Raw genomic sequence first — 15,396 nt, forward strand, 5'->3', positions numbered from 1 at the left:
AGTTTCAGAGGTCTCTTGTGATGGTGAGGGTGTGCTAGAGGAGAGCTGTTCACATCTTGGCAGCACAAAACAGGGGACGTGAAACATTGTTCTTGATCAAATAGTTTGAGGGGCTAGCAATGAAGTTACAAGATATTAATGATATGTCAGTGAATAAGGCAGGAGGGTCTTTGCCCTTCTAGAGCGAGCATTCCAGGAAGGGTCAGGAGACACGATATGCAAATAAATTACTACAGAGTGATAGGCGGGATCTCCCTTCTGAAGTAGAGGCACATACCCCAACTGCCACAGCCTCCTTCGGGAAAAGGATCTCCTGGTGTGTTGCTTTTGCCAGGGAGCTCACAGTAGACAGCTAGTTTTCCCCTGATGCTGCTGTTTACCTCCTGAATCTCGGCAGCTGCGTTCTTCATGCTTAGAAATGAACACCTGCAGTAACCATCCCTATCTGGGCTCATTGCCTCCAAAAGCCTTGCTGGAAAAATTAGCGTTACTTCCACCTTCCAAGGCAAAGGGCATGTGTGTCAGTGTGCCCCCTGGCATCTTTGCAGTGCCCAGATCTGCTTTTTTTACCCTCTTTGTTTTCCAGTAGAGGAAAATCCTTAGAGAAGATAGTTTTCTTTTCTAGAACTCCTGAAAATTTTGCTAGAAAAGAATTACAATTGACACAAATCAAGAAAGCTTTATAAATGCTAAGGGCATTTCTTGTACTTAATTCTTAGTTTTTACAATGACCCAGTGAAGAAAGTCTTACTATTGTCCTCTTTCATGGGTGAGAAAACTGAGTGTTTTCCAACAATAGTTACTGATGCCAGCTGAATGTCCTACACGTGAATTCAATTCTGACACTAATTGCCCAGAGTTAGTGTACACACAAAAATGCCCCCGATTCATGTGCAAGCCACAACTGAGGTCAACTGCAAACTCAGGTTACTATTACCCCTTTCAGGTTTGATTGATAATTTGCTAGAACGACTGAACTCAGGGGTGTTTATACTTAAGATTGTAATTTAAAAAAAAAAAAAGGTGCAAATCAGAAACAACCAAATAGAAGAAACTCGTAGGCATGGAATTGGCTTATATCGGAATAGAGCCTCTGTTCTGAGAGTCACCACCCTCTTAGCACAGCCAGTTTTGTTTTGAGATAGAATTTCTCTGTATAGAACTCTCCTGCAACTCACTGTGTAGACCAGGCTGGCCTCAAACTCAGAGATCCACCTAGCTCTGCCTCCTAGGTGCTAGGATTGAAGGCATAGACCACCAAGCCCAAACACAGCCATTTTTTTTTCATTAATACCAAACTGCAAGTCATTGTTTCAGGAATTTTCTCACCCCATCCCACCCCTTTCTTTCTGTGCAGTTTCATAGGTACATGTGTGTGCATATGTGTGAAGGCAATAGGGTAATCTCATTCCTGAGCCATTCACCTTGTTTTTGGAAAAAAGTGAAATTGGGGTATATTCTTTTTTTGGCAACCCCTTTTTCCTTTTTTTTTTTTTTTTGTTTTGGTTTTTGGTTTTTTTGGGGTTTTTTTTGGTTTTTGTTTGTTTGTTTGTTTTTTTCGAGACAGGGTTTCTCTGTGTAGCCCTGGGTGTCCTGGAACTCACTCTGTAGACCAGGCTGGCCTCAAACTCAGAAATCCACCTGCCTCTGCCTCCCAAGTGCTGGGATTAAAGGCGTGTGCCACCACCACCCGGCGCAACCTCTTTTTCCATTACCAGAATATTTTCTCTATTACAGGGCTCTGTCGACTGCCCTACTCTGGAGTTTGAATATGGAGATGCAGACGGGCACGCAGCGGAATTGTCAGGTATGAATAGATATGTCAGTAGTGAGTGGCAGTGGAAATGTAGTCAGGAGGAGAAGGAACAGGCCTGTAATATCCTCTGACAGCTTGTCTGGTCTTAGCAAAAAGTTAGCTGTTACCATTATCTTCCTTTCCCCAACCCCAACACAAGTGTCTCTTTCATATCTCCTTCTGTGAATTCTTGATCTAGTAGTCTTCATTTGTTCAGTCTATTCCTCTTTCCTGGTAATTCTTTTTCTTTTGCTGCACTGATTTGCTCTCAAATCAGCTCTCTCCACTTTCCAGTAATCACCTCTCTCTTCCTATAAAATGTGTTCACATGTCTGTTCTCTCTGCCACCTTTCTTTTAAAATCACATTTTCTCTCTGTCTACCCATCCTATTCCTTCTCCTAATACTTGCCCTTATTAAAATTCCAGCCACAGCTGAAGGAGATTCTAGGTAATTGGCTGGCTGGGTAAGGCTGGACTCATCACCTACATCAGTCATGGTCAAGCTCTGCTGTAGGTATCTGAGTTGGGGCTAAATGATTCCATTCTTTTCTCAGTTCTGGACTGCTGCTTCCTGTCTGGAATTTTAGAATAGGGCAAATGTGATCTCCTCACGTTGAGGGCCTCCATATTCCATGTGCTATGAATGTTAGTTATTAATAAATGAGCTTTGGTGGAAATGGTGTGAAAGTTAAATATTCTGTCACATGGAAATGACACTTTGAGACATGCTTTTTCAGATAAAAAGACAAACATTTTTGCAGAAGTTCTGGTGAATAAGCACAGTGAATAAATTTTGCAATGAGTGACAGAAATAGCGAGGTTTAATAATGAACAAAGGATTAGACTCTAGAATGTGAATCTGTAGAGAAAGAAAGAGATAAACAAAAAGAGATGACTAATCTGATAGAGACAAAGAATAAGAACTCACAGGTAAGAAAATCAGAAAGTCAATAGATATATGAAGGGCATGCATGAGACTCTGTTGAATCCACAGAACCACTAAAGAATCTGTGTGTGTGTGTGTGTGTGTGTGTGTGTGTGTGTGTGTGTGTGTGCCTGTTCCTGTGCCTGTCTGTCTGTCTGTCTGTCTGAAAAGATGTTCAAGGTTTTTTTTTTTTTTCATTTTATTTTTTTATGTGCTATAGGGAAAACAGGTGGGTGGGGGCCTTGCACCCGTGGGAAGGCTGCCCTTCCCTCCACCCGCCATCCCTATACGGAGAGGTCCTTGCTCAGAAGGCCAGGCTGTTCTGGCTTGGGCCCCATGTACCTGTAGAGGAAGCCTTGCTGGGCCAAAGGGTCTTTGGTCAGATCTGGTGGCTGGAGACGCTGAGGCCCATTCCATTGCAGGTTTTGATAAGAAGAGACAGTCCATGGTTTCAAAGCTTTATTTTAGGAATGTAAGAAAAGGAAAAGAGATAGGAAGTAAAGAGAGAAAGAAAAGATATAGGGGTGAGAGCTAGCCATGACCATGTGGAAAGAGGGGAGAAGAAGAAATGGGGAGAGAGAGGGAACAGGGGGACAAGAGCAAAAGGGCAAGAGAGAACAGCAAGAGAGCTAGGAGGGGCCTGGCATCACCTTTTATAATGGGCTGGGTTACCTGGCTGTTGCCAGGTAAATGTGAGGCAGGAAAAACCTGGCTATAGCCAGGTGACTGTAGGTGTGGAGTCCAGCCAGAACACTGGGGCCTGACCCTACGTGTGACTGATGGCCACAGGATTATGGAGTTGAGGAGTCATGGGTATGTGTCAGGAGCCTGAGTATCTGGGAGCATTGCTCACTGGTTCCGTCCCTTGTAGAATATTCTACTGGGTCTTCAGAATAAGTCTCAACCAGGCCACAGACTGCCTTTCACATCCCACAGTGTGCATTGGTGTTTTGCCCGCATGTATGTCTGTGTAAGGGTGTTGGATGCCCTAGAATTGAAGTTACAGACAGAGTGAGCTGCCATGTGGGTGCTGCAAATTGAACTCAGGTCCTCTGGAAGAGCAGCCAGTGTTCCTAACTACTAAGCCATTTCTCCAGCCCAAATTAATTAATGAAAAATATTTTTAAAACACAAGGTATTATTTTACAACTGTTAGACTGCAAAATGTAAAGACTGGAAAGATGAGTCAGCAGGTAAGGCCATTGTCATCAAGGCTCAATGCCTGAGTTCAAATCTCAGCCTCCATTGGTGGTGGGAGAAGAGAACTGACTCACACAAGCTATCTTCTGACTTCTATATGTGGCAGTATGGCACTCATAGCCAGACAGATACACACAAAATTAATTAACTAATTAATTAAATGTTTAAAAAAAGCTCCAAAGGCCTAATGAGCATTTTTCCACACAGCTCTCTGTAGCAGTTTGAAGGTGCAAAGTATAAAATTGGAATGCAATTAGGGTATATCTAATAAAGTTGAAGATGTGTACTTCTTAAAGGCAGTCTGTGGCCTGGTTGAGAGAGACTTATTCTGAGACTTATTTTGACCCAGTAACTTTATTCCTAGATATTCAATCTAAAGAACTTTATACTTGGGCATAAGAAAGTGTGTATTTCAGCCTTGTTTTTAATTATGAAAAGTTGAAAACAACCTAAATAAAATTCCTATCTGCAGGGAAATAGGTAAACTAGCATGTAAATATAGTTGGTTTGAATATAGCCATTAATATAACTGATCTGTATCAACACACTTGAGTATGAATAAATGCCCAGAACAAAATATAGGCAAAGAACCACCGACAGAAGAATTTATACAGTTATGGTAATGATAAGATTAAAAATAGAACAGTATCAGAGATACATTTTAGAAATTTTTTAGATTATTTTACTTGATGTGTGTGAATGTTTGGCCTGCATGCATGTATGTGTACTATGCACGTGCCCTGGCCCTGAGGTATGGATAGCTGGGAGCCACAATCTGGATGCTGGGAAATGAATCTGGATCCTATGCATATACCTACCCTGGTATACTGTTTATAGACACATGCAAATGTACTAAATATCTAACAATGGCATCATGGAATGCAGAACAAATTCATGATGGTAATTACTTCCAGAGAAAGAAAGAATACTGGAGAGGAGTCTGAAGCAAATATGGCAAATGTTATATTTCTCTAATCTGAGTAGAAGATACATGGGTATCTTAAATGTATGTTATAATTATCTGCAAATGAAATCTCATTATCTAACACTTTAAAATTAAGAACAAAGTTTAGCGCTGTTTACCTTCCTGACTAGTATTTCATGACTTTTCTGGTCTAAGTAAATAAATACAGACACATATAAATACATACACGCGCTGGGCAGTGGTGGCGCACGGCTGTAATCCCAGCACTCTGGGAGGCAGAGGCAGGCAGATTTCTGAGTTCGAGGCCAGCCTGGTCTACAGAGTGAGTTCCAGGACAGCCAGGACTACACAGAGAAACCCTGTCTTGAAAAAAACAAAAACAAAAACAAAAAAAAATACATACACCTATTTTACATTTTTTACGTATTTTACAAACGTAATGTAATTACATTTACATTATTGAACTAATGATTGACATATTTAAAATTTAAAGTTGAGATTTGTTTCTGGCTACCCACAAAATCTGAGCACAAGATATAAGTGTTCTAACTCCCAGGTAATTCTCAGCCTTTATCTTAGTTCTTAGTTTGCTGGAGTATAAATAAATTTCAGTTGCTTTATGGTAGAGGTGGAATAGATTTTGAGATAATCTCTTTGATTTTAATTCATCTTCTGTAAAATGAGGGTGCAGAGTAGTGGTGTGGTTGCTGCAGAGGCAGGGGACATTGTTTTCCTGTTTTATAGTCAGAGGTTATGATCAGTAGTTAGTTTTTCCTGAACACAAAAGCCTTTGGCAAAAGCAGCCTAGGTGCTTTCCACATGATTCACACATCATCTGCCCGGGTGGCCATATGTAGGAACCTACATTTCTGTACCCTTCAAGGAGAGCAAACTGGCTCCCGTGCGTGTGTGTGTGTGTGTGTGTGTGTGTGTGTGTGTGTGTCCGTCTGTCTGTCCGTCCATCATTTGTCCTTGTCCTGGCTTCCTAAACAGAATCTTGCCTCCAAGATCCTGTGTTGCCCTTTGCTTCCTCAAAGTCTGGCCTGGTTTGTTGGGACAGAATGGATTGCAGCCCTAAGAAACAGAAGTGATGACGACATTAAGCCCTCTGTACTCCAACCCTCTGCCTGGCCCTTACCAAATGTCGAGGCTGTCTTCCTTTTCTGCTGCCAGCCATCTGGCAGGAGGACAGGTTTGATAGTTTAGTCACCCAGGGACACACACGGCTATTTTTAACTGTTCCAAAAGGGAGGAGACTGGCTCTAGATTGAATTGGACACAAGAATGTGTTGGAACCTTCAGCTCCTCCGAGCGCTGCTCTCTACTGTAGATTCTTCATTGGGGGTTCTGAATGTGACCGTTTTGTCGTTCTGCTATAGAATTATATAGCTACACAGAGAACCTGGAATTTACCACTAACCGGAAGTGCTTTGAAGAAGATTTCAAGACTCAAGGTAATGCTGCATCTTTATTCACAGGAATGTGCTGTTCTCCTCCATATCTATTTTCCTCCATTCCCTCCAGATACCCCAGTTTGATCTAGTAAAAGACTAAATCAAAGTTTCATTCTTCGTCCCCTTCCCAACTGCATACTCTTCATTTCTTGCATGTGGAATACAGAATTCCTTCTACAGGGAAGATGAAACCAAGAGAAGCAGAGGGATGGCTCAGCCAGGCGGAACTAGTCCCCTCCACTCGGTGGAGTACTCTGCCTAGCCTAGCCCCTGGCGTCACTGCCAGTGCCAGTTTTGTAGTCCCTGACTGTGAGCCCTCAGTAGCAATTGACTTTTTAATTCAACAAATGTGTGTCAGAGATGCAGGAGGCAGTAATTTGCAGCTCCTGCAAATAAGTTGTATAGTCTGGGCAGATATGCAGATCACAAAAGAAGCCAAGGCCAGGGGAAAATATAAAGTGAGAGTGTTGGGCAGAGCTTTGATTTCGGCATTAGTGTGGAAGAGGGCCGCTTGTATCAAGCATGTAAGGATGACTAGCAGTTGGATGTGGGTGGAGACGGAGGGACACCTTGAGGAAAGGCAGAGGACAAAATATGCTGTGTGGACAAAAGGAAGGGTAAAGATGTGGGTATAGAGTAGGTTCAGATGAGGATATTGTGGGTCCTTTTCCTGCCCCTTATGTTTTCTTAGCTTAATAAGGAAAGCTTGAGCTAGGGGTGCAGCTTAGTGGTACAGTTTGCCTAGCAAGAGGCCCAGGGTTCAATCCACAGTACAAGAAAGAAAGAAAGAAAGAAAGAGAGAGAGAAGAGAGAGAGAGAGAGAGAGAGAGAGAGAGAGAGAGAGAAAGAAAGAAAGAAAGAAAGAAAGAAAGAAAGAAAGAAAGAAAGAAAGAAAGAAAGAAAGAAAGAAAGAAAGAAGGTTTTAGAAGAATCTTTAGGGTCAGAGGTAGATTTATTATCAGGGCCCTTTCTAGGAGAAGTGGCAGTAGCTAGTATTAGCTCTCTATGGCTTTACATCCTAGTGCAAGACGCTAAGGAATGGTTGGAGTTGGAAGAAGATGCCCAAAAGACCTATGTGATGGGACTTCTGGACCGACTGGAGGTGGTCAGTAGGGAAAAACGGCTGAAGGTGGCCCGAGCTGTTCTCTATCTAGCCCAAGGTAAGTGTCTGTTCTTTCTGATTTGATAGGGGTAGAAGCTAGGGAGGGACATGCAGAAAGCAGATCTACTGGGAAAGCAGGGTCCCTTACATCTCAGTGATGGCCTTGCTATGTTAGTAGTAGCCTGTCCTTATAAGGAAGATCAAGAGATAGTATTGGATATTGTTCTGGATCTCTTGGGATCTGCCTAAGAACTCTTGCTCCCCCTGCCTCTGCCTCCTTCGTTAGGATTACATACATAAGCCATACTCTGTGCATGTCAGGATTTCTCACATGGATTTTTCTCCCCTCTAATCTGAGCTATATGTGAATATGAAGATTAACAAGAGAATCCATGTAGGGAGAGCTGAGGCACCAGCACTGAAGTTTTTAAAGGTTCAAGCCAATACAGCAACAGGAAGGGTTGCTGTGAGGAATTTGGAGATAATCAGAACTAAATGAGATTAATTGGGAAGAGCTTGCCAGCAGAAACCTTAGCCAGGTATTGGAAGGGGCGCTGAGATAGTCTTGCTATAGTGATGAAATATAAGCTTTGAGCATGTGAAGATTGCTGGCAAACCAACAAATTGAGAACTAAAACACTGTAAAAGAGAAAAAAAGAACAATAAGTGGGAAGTGCCGACTAGAAAGGGAAGCTTGCCATAAATAAGGTGGCACTTCTGGATCACTTAGGTCTGGTGCAATAACAAACTTCCAGCTGCCAAGACAAGGTCCTTTTGCTTAAAGGCTTTGTCTGCAGCCCACACTGGGCAATCAGGAAGCAGAGGGATTAATACACTCAGTCCTCATGAACGTGACTAACAAGATTAAGGAGATGACCTTGATTATCTCACTCCTCTTGGGTGAAATGATCTGCATTGTGTGTTTTATATGGGTTCCTGAAAGCCTCTGGGACCGGACTCTTTCAGCTGCCCCCTTCCCTCTCTCACTTCCCCTATTTCTCTTCTGGTGATCCCTGAGATGCATCCCACACAGACTATTTGCATTTGAATCCTTATCTCAGGGTCTGCTTGGGAGTGGGGTTGAAGATTGGCCACTTATGGTACAGGAGAGACCTACTTAGCAGTTAAGAGCATTAGCTGCTCTTCCAGAGGACCTGAGTTCGATTCCCAGAACCCATATTGCAGCTCACATCTGTCTGTAATCCAGCTCCAAGTGATTTGACACTCACACAGACATACATGCAGGCAAAACACCAGTGCACATAGAATGGTGGCGCACACCTTTAATCCCAGCACTTGGGAGGCAGAGGCAGGCAGATTTCTGAGTTTGAGACCAGCCTGGTCTACAGAGTTCCAGGACAGCCAGGGCTACACAGTGAAACCCTGTCTCAAAAAAAAAAAAAAAAAAAAAAAAAAGATTGGCTATTGGTGAGTACATTTGGCTTACCCAGGAGACTACCTCTTTTCTCTACTGACTCACTCATTTAAGGAAGTTCTCATGGGCCCTGCCCAAATTCTGTGAGTGTTATTATTCTGTAAAGTATTGGCAAAGTTTGAAGATCATGAGATGGGGTAGAAAGAACTAAAATACCTGCCCCTCCCAACTCCAAGTCCTATAGCAATTGTCTGATCCTCTAGGCACTTTTGGGGAATGTGATTCCGAGGTCGATGTGCTGCACTGGTCCAGATACAATTGCTTCCTGCTCTACCAGATGGGGACATTTTCGGCCTTTCTGGAGCTACTCCACATGGAAATCGAGTAAGAAGCCTTGGGGAGGGCTGGCTTAGAAACTTTCTTGAAGGATTCACATGTCTGTGGAGTTCCTCGGTAGATTTCCCTATGGGAATCTCCATTCACATCTCCACTCAAAGCTCAGTGACAATTGTCCTAGCCATCGTTCTTTCCTAATACTATGTTCTTCCTCCTTGAGGTTGAACTAAGCAACTGCTACAATCCTGGACTTCACAGACCTAGCCTGGTTTAGTTACCTTTTTAATCTAAGCACCTTTTCAGCTGAGCCTAACTCTGGAATTTATAAAGTAAACTTTTTCCATCATAAACACAAGAGAATCAGACCAATTTCTATCATTGTGCCTAATTATCTGTCGTGAGTTATAACTGTAGAAGTAGCCTTTGCTGCTGCTGCTTTCTCTTGTGCCCACCACCCGGGAGTTTTAGATACACTGAAGTCTGCTTATCTATTTATCAGATACTGCTTAGCATGGTTTGTCTCCAGCACAGTGGAAAGTGTTGTAAGGAATCACAAGAGGAACTGATACCATGGACCCTTTTATTTGCCTGTCTTCACCATACATGAGGATTTCAAGGGTCTGCGGGTTCCTTAGATGAGTCTCCCTGTTGCTGCATAAGCAGGGAATGGCAGGTGTTTGTGTTTATGTGTCAAGTAAGTGAGCACAGGCTGGAAGAGGCCTGATGGGTTCCTGTTCTTTCATTCCTCTCCATGGCAGCAATAGCCAAGCCTCTAGCAGTGCCCTTCGGAAACCGGCTGTCTCCATTGCTGACAGCACTGAGCTCAGGTGAGTGAAGTGACCCTGGGCTTTGGACAGAGGTGATGAGTGGCGTGTGTTACCCTTTTTCCAAATCCCAGATGTGTGGGATAGTACCTTTTAACTAATCTCTGATTGGACTCCCACTGATGTCATCCTTGAAGTCTGGAACTACAGGCTGGGAAGTACCTTGGGCATCTCTTATGATCCTTTTGTAACCCCAGGGTACTGCTGAGTGTCATGTACCTAATGGTGGAAAATATCCGCCTGGAGCGAGAGATAGACCCCAGTGGGTGGAGGACAGCCCGAGAGACCTTCCGAACTGAACTGAGTAAGAAGTAGCATGTGAGAAGGGGCTGGGGAGAGCCCCGAGGGTGGACGGGAAGCAGAGTGTCTGCCTGCAGGGAGGAAGGCTGCTCGTTTTTGTTCTTTTTCTTTTTAAGGTAGCATCTTTTCCTTTTTAAGCCAGAGGTGTTGCATGGGGCATGAGGGCTGAGTTTGATTGCACTCCTGTGTCTTACTTTCCTTGGTTAGTATTGAGAATAGCCATTCTTCCATTTCACTATATGGGGGAAAATGAGTTAAATAGCCTTAACAACTGAACTTTGTTCTAATGTCAGTTGAAGTGGTCATCTGACAAGTATAAGGTGTGAAAGCACCTTAAAAATATGTATTTATTGATGTAAATAAGTAAAGAATGAAGTATGGTCCATGAAATACCTTGATTCCTTTAGCCAGAAAGTCACATCATTATTGTTACTTCCTGCTTGCTATGATCCTCAAAGCATTTCCTTAACTTCTAGGGTGGAACACATCCTGTCCTCCATCCTGTCCTCTAAGGAAATTCCTTCTGGGGTCTCACTATGACTCCTTCATAAGAGAAAGTACTCTGGAATTTTTCAGGGGAGGTTAAGTGCCTTCCCCAGTGTACCCAGACTCAGGGATCTTAGGGCAGGATGTCCTCTCACTTTCTCTTGATTCTCCTTACACCTCAGGTTTCTCCACACATAATGAAGAGCCTTTTGCCCTCCTGCTGTTTTCCATGGTTACCAAATTCTGCAGTGGCCTGGCCCCCCACTTTCCAATAAAGAAGGTTCTGCTTCTGCTCTGGAAGGTGGTCATGGTGAGCAGCTGATCATCTCCATTCCCACCTCACCCAATCAGATTTTTCTAATCCGGATCTATGAGCTGGCAAGAGACAGCTGTTAGTCCCTGAGAACTAAGAGGAGAGATGCCCTCCTGGAGTCATCAAATAGTCCACATCATCAGGCTGCTCTTTCTATTGGGCGAATCTGTTGGATGTCACTCTCTGAGTTAAAGACTCCAGTGGCACCTTTCCCTAACAGAATTGATGTTTCGTAGAAAGCACACTAGCTGGCCGTTGGGAATCTGGCTATTACAGTGAGCATTCGGCAATTCTGAACGTGTTTCTGTAACTATGAGATGTTAAGACCAATGCATGCCTTTTCTTCCAGTAGAGGATAGGCGTTCTTACAAGTATATAGTTAATAATTTGTTATTCATTCTTCACCTTGACCCTTCATCCTATAGTCTTCTTCTGGCTCGCATCCTATAGGGTCAGAGGAACAACATACCCTCTTAGTGGGCCTCTCAGGGTAAACCTCCTCTTGATTACAGAGGAAACTGCGGCTCCAGGACATTCCAATATCTGAATGTGCTCCTTAACAGGAGAGGTTGTGCCAAGGATGGTGGCATATGGCTGTAACACTTGATAGCCTGAGGATGAAGTTTGCAAGTTTAAAGCCAGCTAGGGCTACACAGTGAAACCCTGCTTAAGAAACAAAACAAAAGGGGGGGGTCGTCTTTTGGTCTTTAAACTTTTCCCAGTGGAGTTTCTCCCCACTTCTAGTGTCTAGTGCTACTTCCAGCCCTGGGTCAATAAGTCATGCTGTGCTTTATTCTGACCCTAGAGACCCTCAGACTGGAGTAGTGATCATGTTTGTTCGTTGTTCAAGAGGCAGTGCGAGGAAATTGAAGTTGAGGTTCTTTCCTTCCAGCCATGTTTCTCTGACTTTGTCCTCTTATGACGTCCTTCCCTTCCTCTCTTAGCTCTTTCTCCTTTTTCACAACATTTTTTTTAAATTTTAATATAATTACATAATTTTTCCCTTTCCCTTTCCTCTCTCTAACATCTTCCATGCACCCATCCCTTACTCCTTACTCGTGTGTGTGTGTGTGTGTGTGTGTGTGTGTGGTGTATGTGTGTGTGTGTGTGTGTTTCTAAATACACAAATAGAGCATGCTCAGGGCTAACATTTGGTATTGGATAACATCCCCTTTCCTTTTTATTCTTTAGTTTACCCTTGGTGGATTTGAGCACCTGCAGGCTCTCAAAATACAGAAGCGTGCAGAGTTGGGCCTGCCTCCACTAGCTGAGGACAGTATCCAGGTCGTAAAGAGCATGCGTGCTGCCTCCCCACCTTCTTACACTCTTGATCTCGGGGAGTCTCAGCTGGCCCCTCCACCCTCCAAGCTGCGGAGCCGCCGTGGTTCTCGAAGGGTATGAACCAAACATACAGTAATATTGGGGTATTGACAGTATTGGGGTATTGAGTGGTCAAAAAAAAAAATCAAGATTTTGAGCTATTATGGATGTGGTAGGAAAGGGCAGTTGATGGCATCCCAGGCCGGCCCTATAACCAACATGAATCCTTAGTGCCTATACTTTGGCCTATCCTCTGGCCATGCATGTGTTACTGGTCTGGACTTCAGTGACTAGAGTTTCTTAGCATCATAAATATGAGTTAGTTTAGAATTCTGAGAGTTGGGGCCCTGAAAAGAACATCTAGCAAATCTACACGTCTATCATGAATCACCATTTTCTTGGCAGAAAGAAGTTTTATTTTGAGCCACCATCCTCTGTCTGGCCTTGGCCCACAAGCTTACATTTGAGAGATAGCTGGTTAGGGTTCTAGGCAGTGTATAGTCCTGAGAAGTTCTAAATAAGTTACATTGAGCCCTGGTCACATTTTCATGAACTCACTCAGCTAACCTATCAAAGTTTGCCAATTAAAGATGACAGGGTTCAATCTAGTCTAGATTGTAGGCAGTATGACTTTTTTTTTAGAAACCTTTCTTTTTTGTTTCATAAAGTAATGCTTACTCATTATAGAAAATTTGGAACAAATATAAAAATGTGATAAAGAGAGAAAAATCACCCACAAACTTAACAACCAGAGGCAGTGACTGTTAACTTTTTGGCCTATTTCTGTCCAACCTTTCTTTCTTTATGCAATAAGATTTAACATTCTAAGCTTACTTTCTTCTGCCTGGCAGCAAGCTTCTGTCATCTTCTTCCTCAGTCAACCAGCTGGTGTATGCTGACAGAAAGAACACTCACTGAATGTTCACCTAAGCAGAGCATAATTAGGAAGGAAAGTGTGGGGGGGGGGGGGCGGCGCCGTTTAGCATCAGTGCTTTGGAAAGTCAGCTGGGTATCACACAGGCACTGTCCATGCTGTTTCTTGCCCTTGGTCGATTGAGCTCAGTGAGATATGAGAAGGAGACAAATAATGCAATGTTCTCACAGTAGATAGCTTTCAACCTCATGTTTCCTGAAGTCTAGAGAGAGTTCAGACAATGTCATCATATGCTCTGTATTCCCCACCCCCACCCCCCAGCAACTCCTCACCAAACAAGACAGCCTGGACATCTACAATGAAAGGGATCTCTTCAAGACTGAGGAACCAGCCACAGAGGAGGAGGAAGAACCTGCGGGTGATGGAGAACGAACCTTGGATGGAGAGTTAGACCTGCTAGAACAGGATCCTCTGGTGCCGCCTCCACCCTCACAGACACCTCTCTCTACTGACCGGGTAGCCTTTCCCAAGGGCCTGCCCTGGGCCCCGAAGGTTAGGTAGGTTTAGTGGCACCACTGATCCTGAGCTTTGGGATTTCAATCACTGAAGAGCCAGGGTAGAAGCACACATACATACCTGGGGTGGTGATCAACCCCTGGGTCTGAAGTTCCTTCTGTCCATCTCTGTCTTCTTACAAATGAAAGAACAGGAGATCTGAAAAGTTCTCTTTTTCAAGGTTTGTTTTGTTTTGTTTTCTTCTCTCTGATACTGGCCTCTTCACCGTCATCTCAGACAGAAGGACATTGAACACTTCTTGGAGATAAGCAGAAACAAGTTCATTGGATTCACTCTGGGGCAGTAAGTGACTAGCTATTTTAAAAATGGATATAAAGTACATTAGAGAAAGCCATGAATCCGCCTCACTAGGATTTGTAAAGCTAAAAGGGATTTCACTGTCAAAGGTGCCGTTAGGTTACATACTCCATTAAGTATGAATCTATCACCTGCAGATCAAGTGAATAACTAAGAGGCTATGTGATATAAATCTCCTGATTGTCAGAAATGCTTCAGCATGTGATTATTTTTGTGACCTTAAGCAAGCTAATGGACCTTAAGTCTTATTTAAGAAGGTGTAGGACAGCAGGAATAGAGGCTGAAGTGTGTGGTCCTGTGATTCCAGAGTATATGGGTGGTTTTTTCTTGCACTTATGTTTACTTTTTACAGGGACACAGATACCTTGGTTGGATTACCTCGGCCCATCCATGAGAGTGTGAAGACTCTAAAGCAGGTAACAAGGGCGGGCTTTTATTCTTCAGGGATAGGGAGCCATCAAAGAAAAGCAGATTACCACTGCCTCGTTAACTTAGATTTCTTCTTCCAGAATATTCAGGACCTTCTGCATCTCCCCTGCAGACCTTTTGGCCAAATAGGAAAAGTCAGGTCTCTCCCTACTTTACCCGTTTCCTGCATTCAGACAGATGAAAACACAATTCCTTTCTCCTGTTTCTTTTTCCTTTATCACTCTCTCTCTTCCCATTCCTTGCTTCCTTTTCTTTTATTTCTCTCTCCCTATAGGTCCACTAGCTTTTGAAGGCCACACATTATGTAGGAATCTTCTTTATGATGATAAAAGAAAATCTTTTTTTAATCAGTATATGTATACACACAAAGAATGTAGTGTCATAACTATCCATACCTTCATGCACATCAAACATGTATGAGCAGTATTCCAAGGGTGAAGGTCTATTCTTGGCTTCCCCTTGCACTTTGAAGGTAAATGACTAGATATTTGCTAGTATTCAACAAATATGGAAATATAATACACAGAAATATTGTTTACGAAGTACTGCACAGTGCTAATTATTCAGAAGTGAGTTAGATTCTTGCTTCCAAAGGTTTTATGGTTGTTTGGGATGATAAGCTCATGGACTGTTTCCTCTGAGCAATGAAAGCTAAGGAGGAGCCTGGGGAAGAGGAGGAGACACATGTGGATCAGGCTCTCAACCCTTGTTGATGTTGTCTGTCTTTGCCAGCACAAGTACGTCTCCATTGCAGAGATACAGATAAAGAATGAGGAGGAGCTGGAGAAATGCCCCATGTCCTTGGTGAGTCAAGGGCTCTGGCACACAGGAGGGGGAAACAAAAGAACTGTCTGCAGTGCTGTT

General features: G+C 43.3%; 1 protein-coding gene across 1 annotated transcript in view; it reads left to right on the top strand.

Moving 5' to 3' along the window:
* Strip2 (striatin interacting protein 2) overlaps positions 1 to 15,396 on the top strand; it is a 43,059-nt gene that overhangs the window by 1,840 nt on the left and 25,823 nt on the right. The window contains exons 2-13 of the mRNA XM_052173363.1: positions 1,738 to 1,807; positions 6,226 to 6,300; positions 7,323 to 7,460; positions 9,041 to 9,161; positions 9,872 to 9,940; positions 10,135 to 10,241; positions 10,906 to 11,033; positions 12,228 to 12,431; positions 13,552 to 13,787; positions 14,023 to 14,088; positions 14,456 to 14,519; positions 15,265 to 15,336. Coding sequence (XP_052029323.1) covers positions 1,738 to 1,807; positions 6,226 to 6,300; positions 7,323 to 7,460; positions 9,041 to 9,161; positions 9,872 to 9,940; positions 10,135 to 10,241; positions 10,906 to 11,033; positions 12,228 to 12,431; positions 13,552 to 13,787; positions 14,023 to 14,088; positions 14,456 to 14,519; positions 15,265 to 15,336 — 1,350 coding nt within the window. The remainder of the gene's footprint in view (positions 1 to 1,737; positions 1,808 to 6,225; positions 6,301 to 7,322; positions 7,461 to 9,040; positions 9,162 to 9,871; positions 9,941 to 10,134; positions 10,242 to 10,905; positions 11,034 to 12,227; positions 12,432 to 13,551; positions 13,788 to 14,022; positions 14,089 to 14,455; positions 14,520 to 15,264; positions 15,337 to 15,396) is intronic.

The sequence above is a fragment of the Apodemus sylvaticus genome, chromosome 2, assembly GCF_947179515.1.
Source record: "Apodemus sylvaticus chromosome 2, mApoSyl1.1, whole genome shotgun sequence".
Taxonomy (NCBI): domain Eukaryota; kingdom Metazoa; phylum Chordata; class Mammalia; order Rodentia; family Muridae; genus Apodemus; species Apodemus sylvaticus.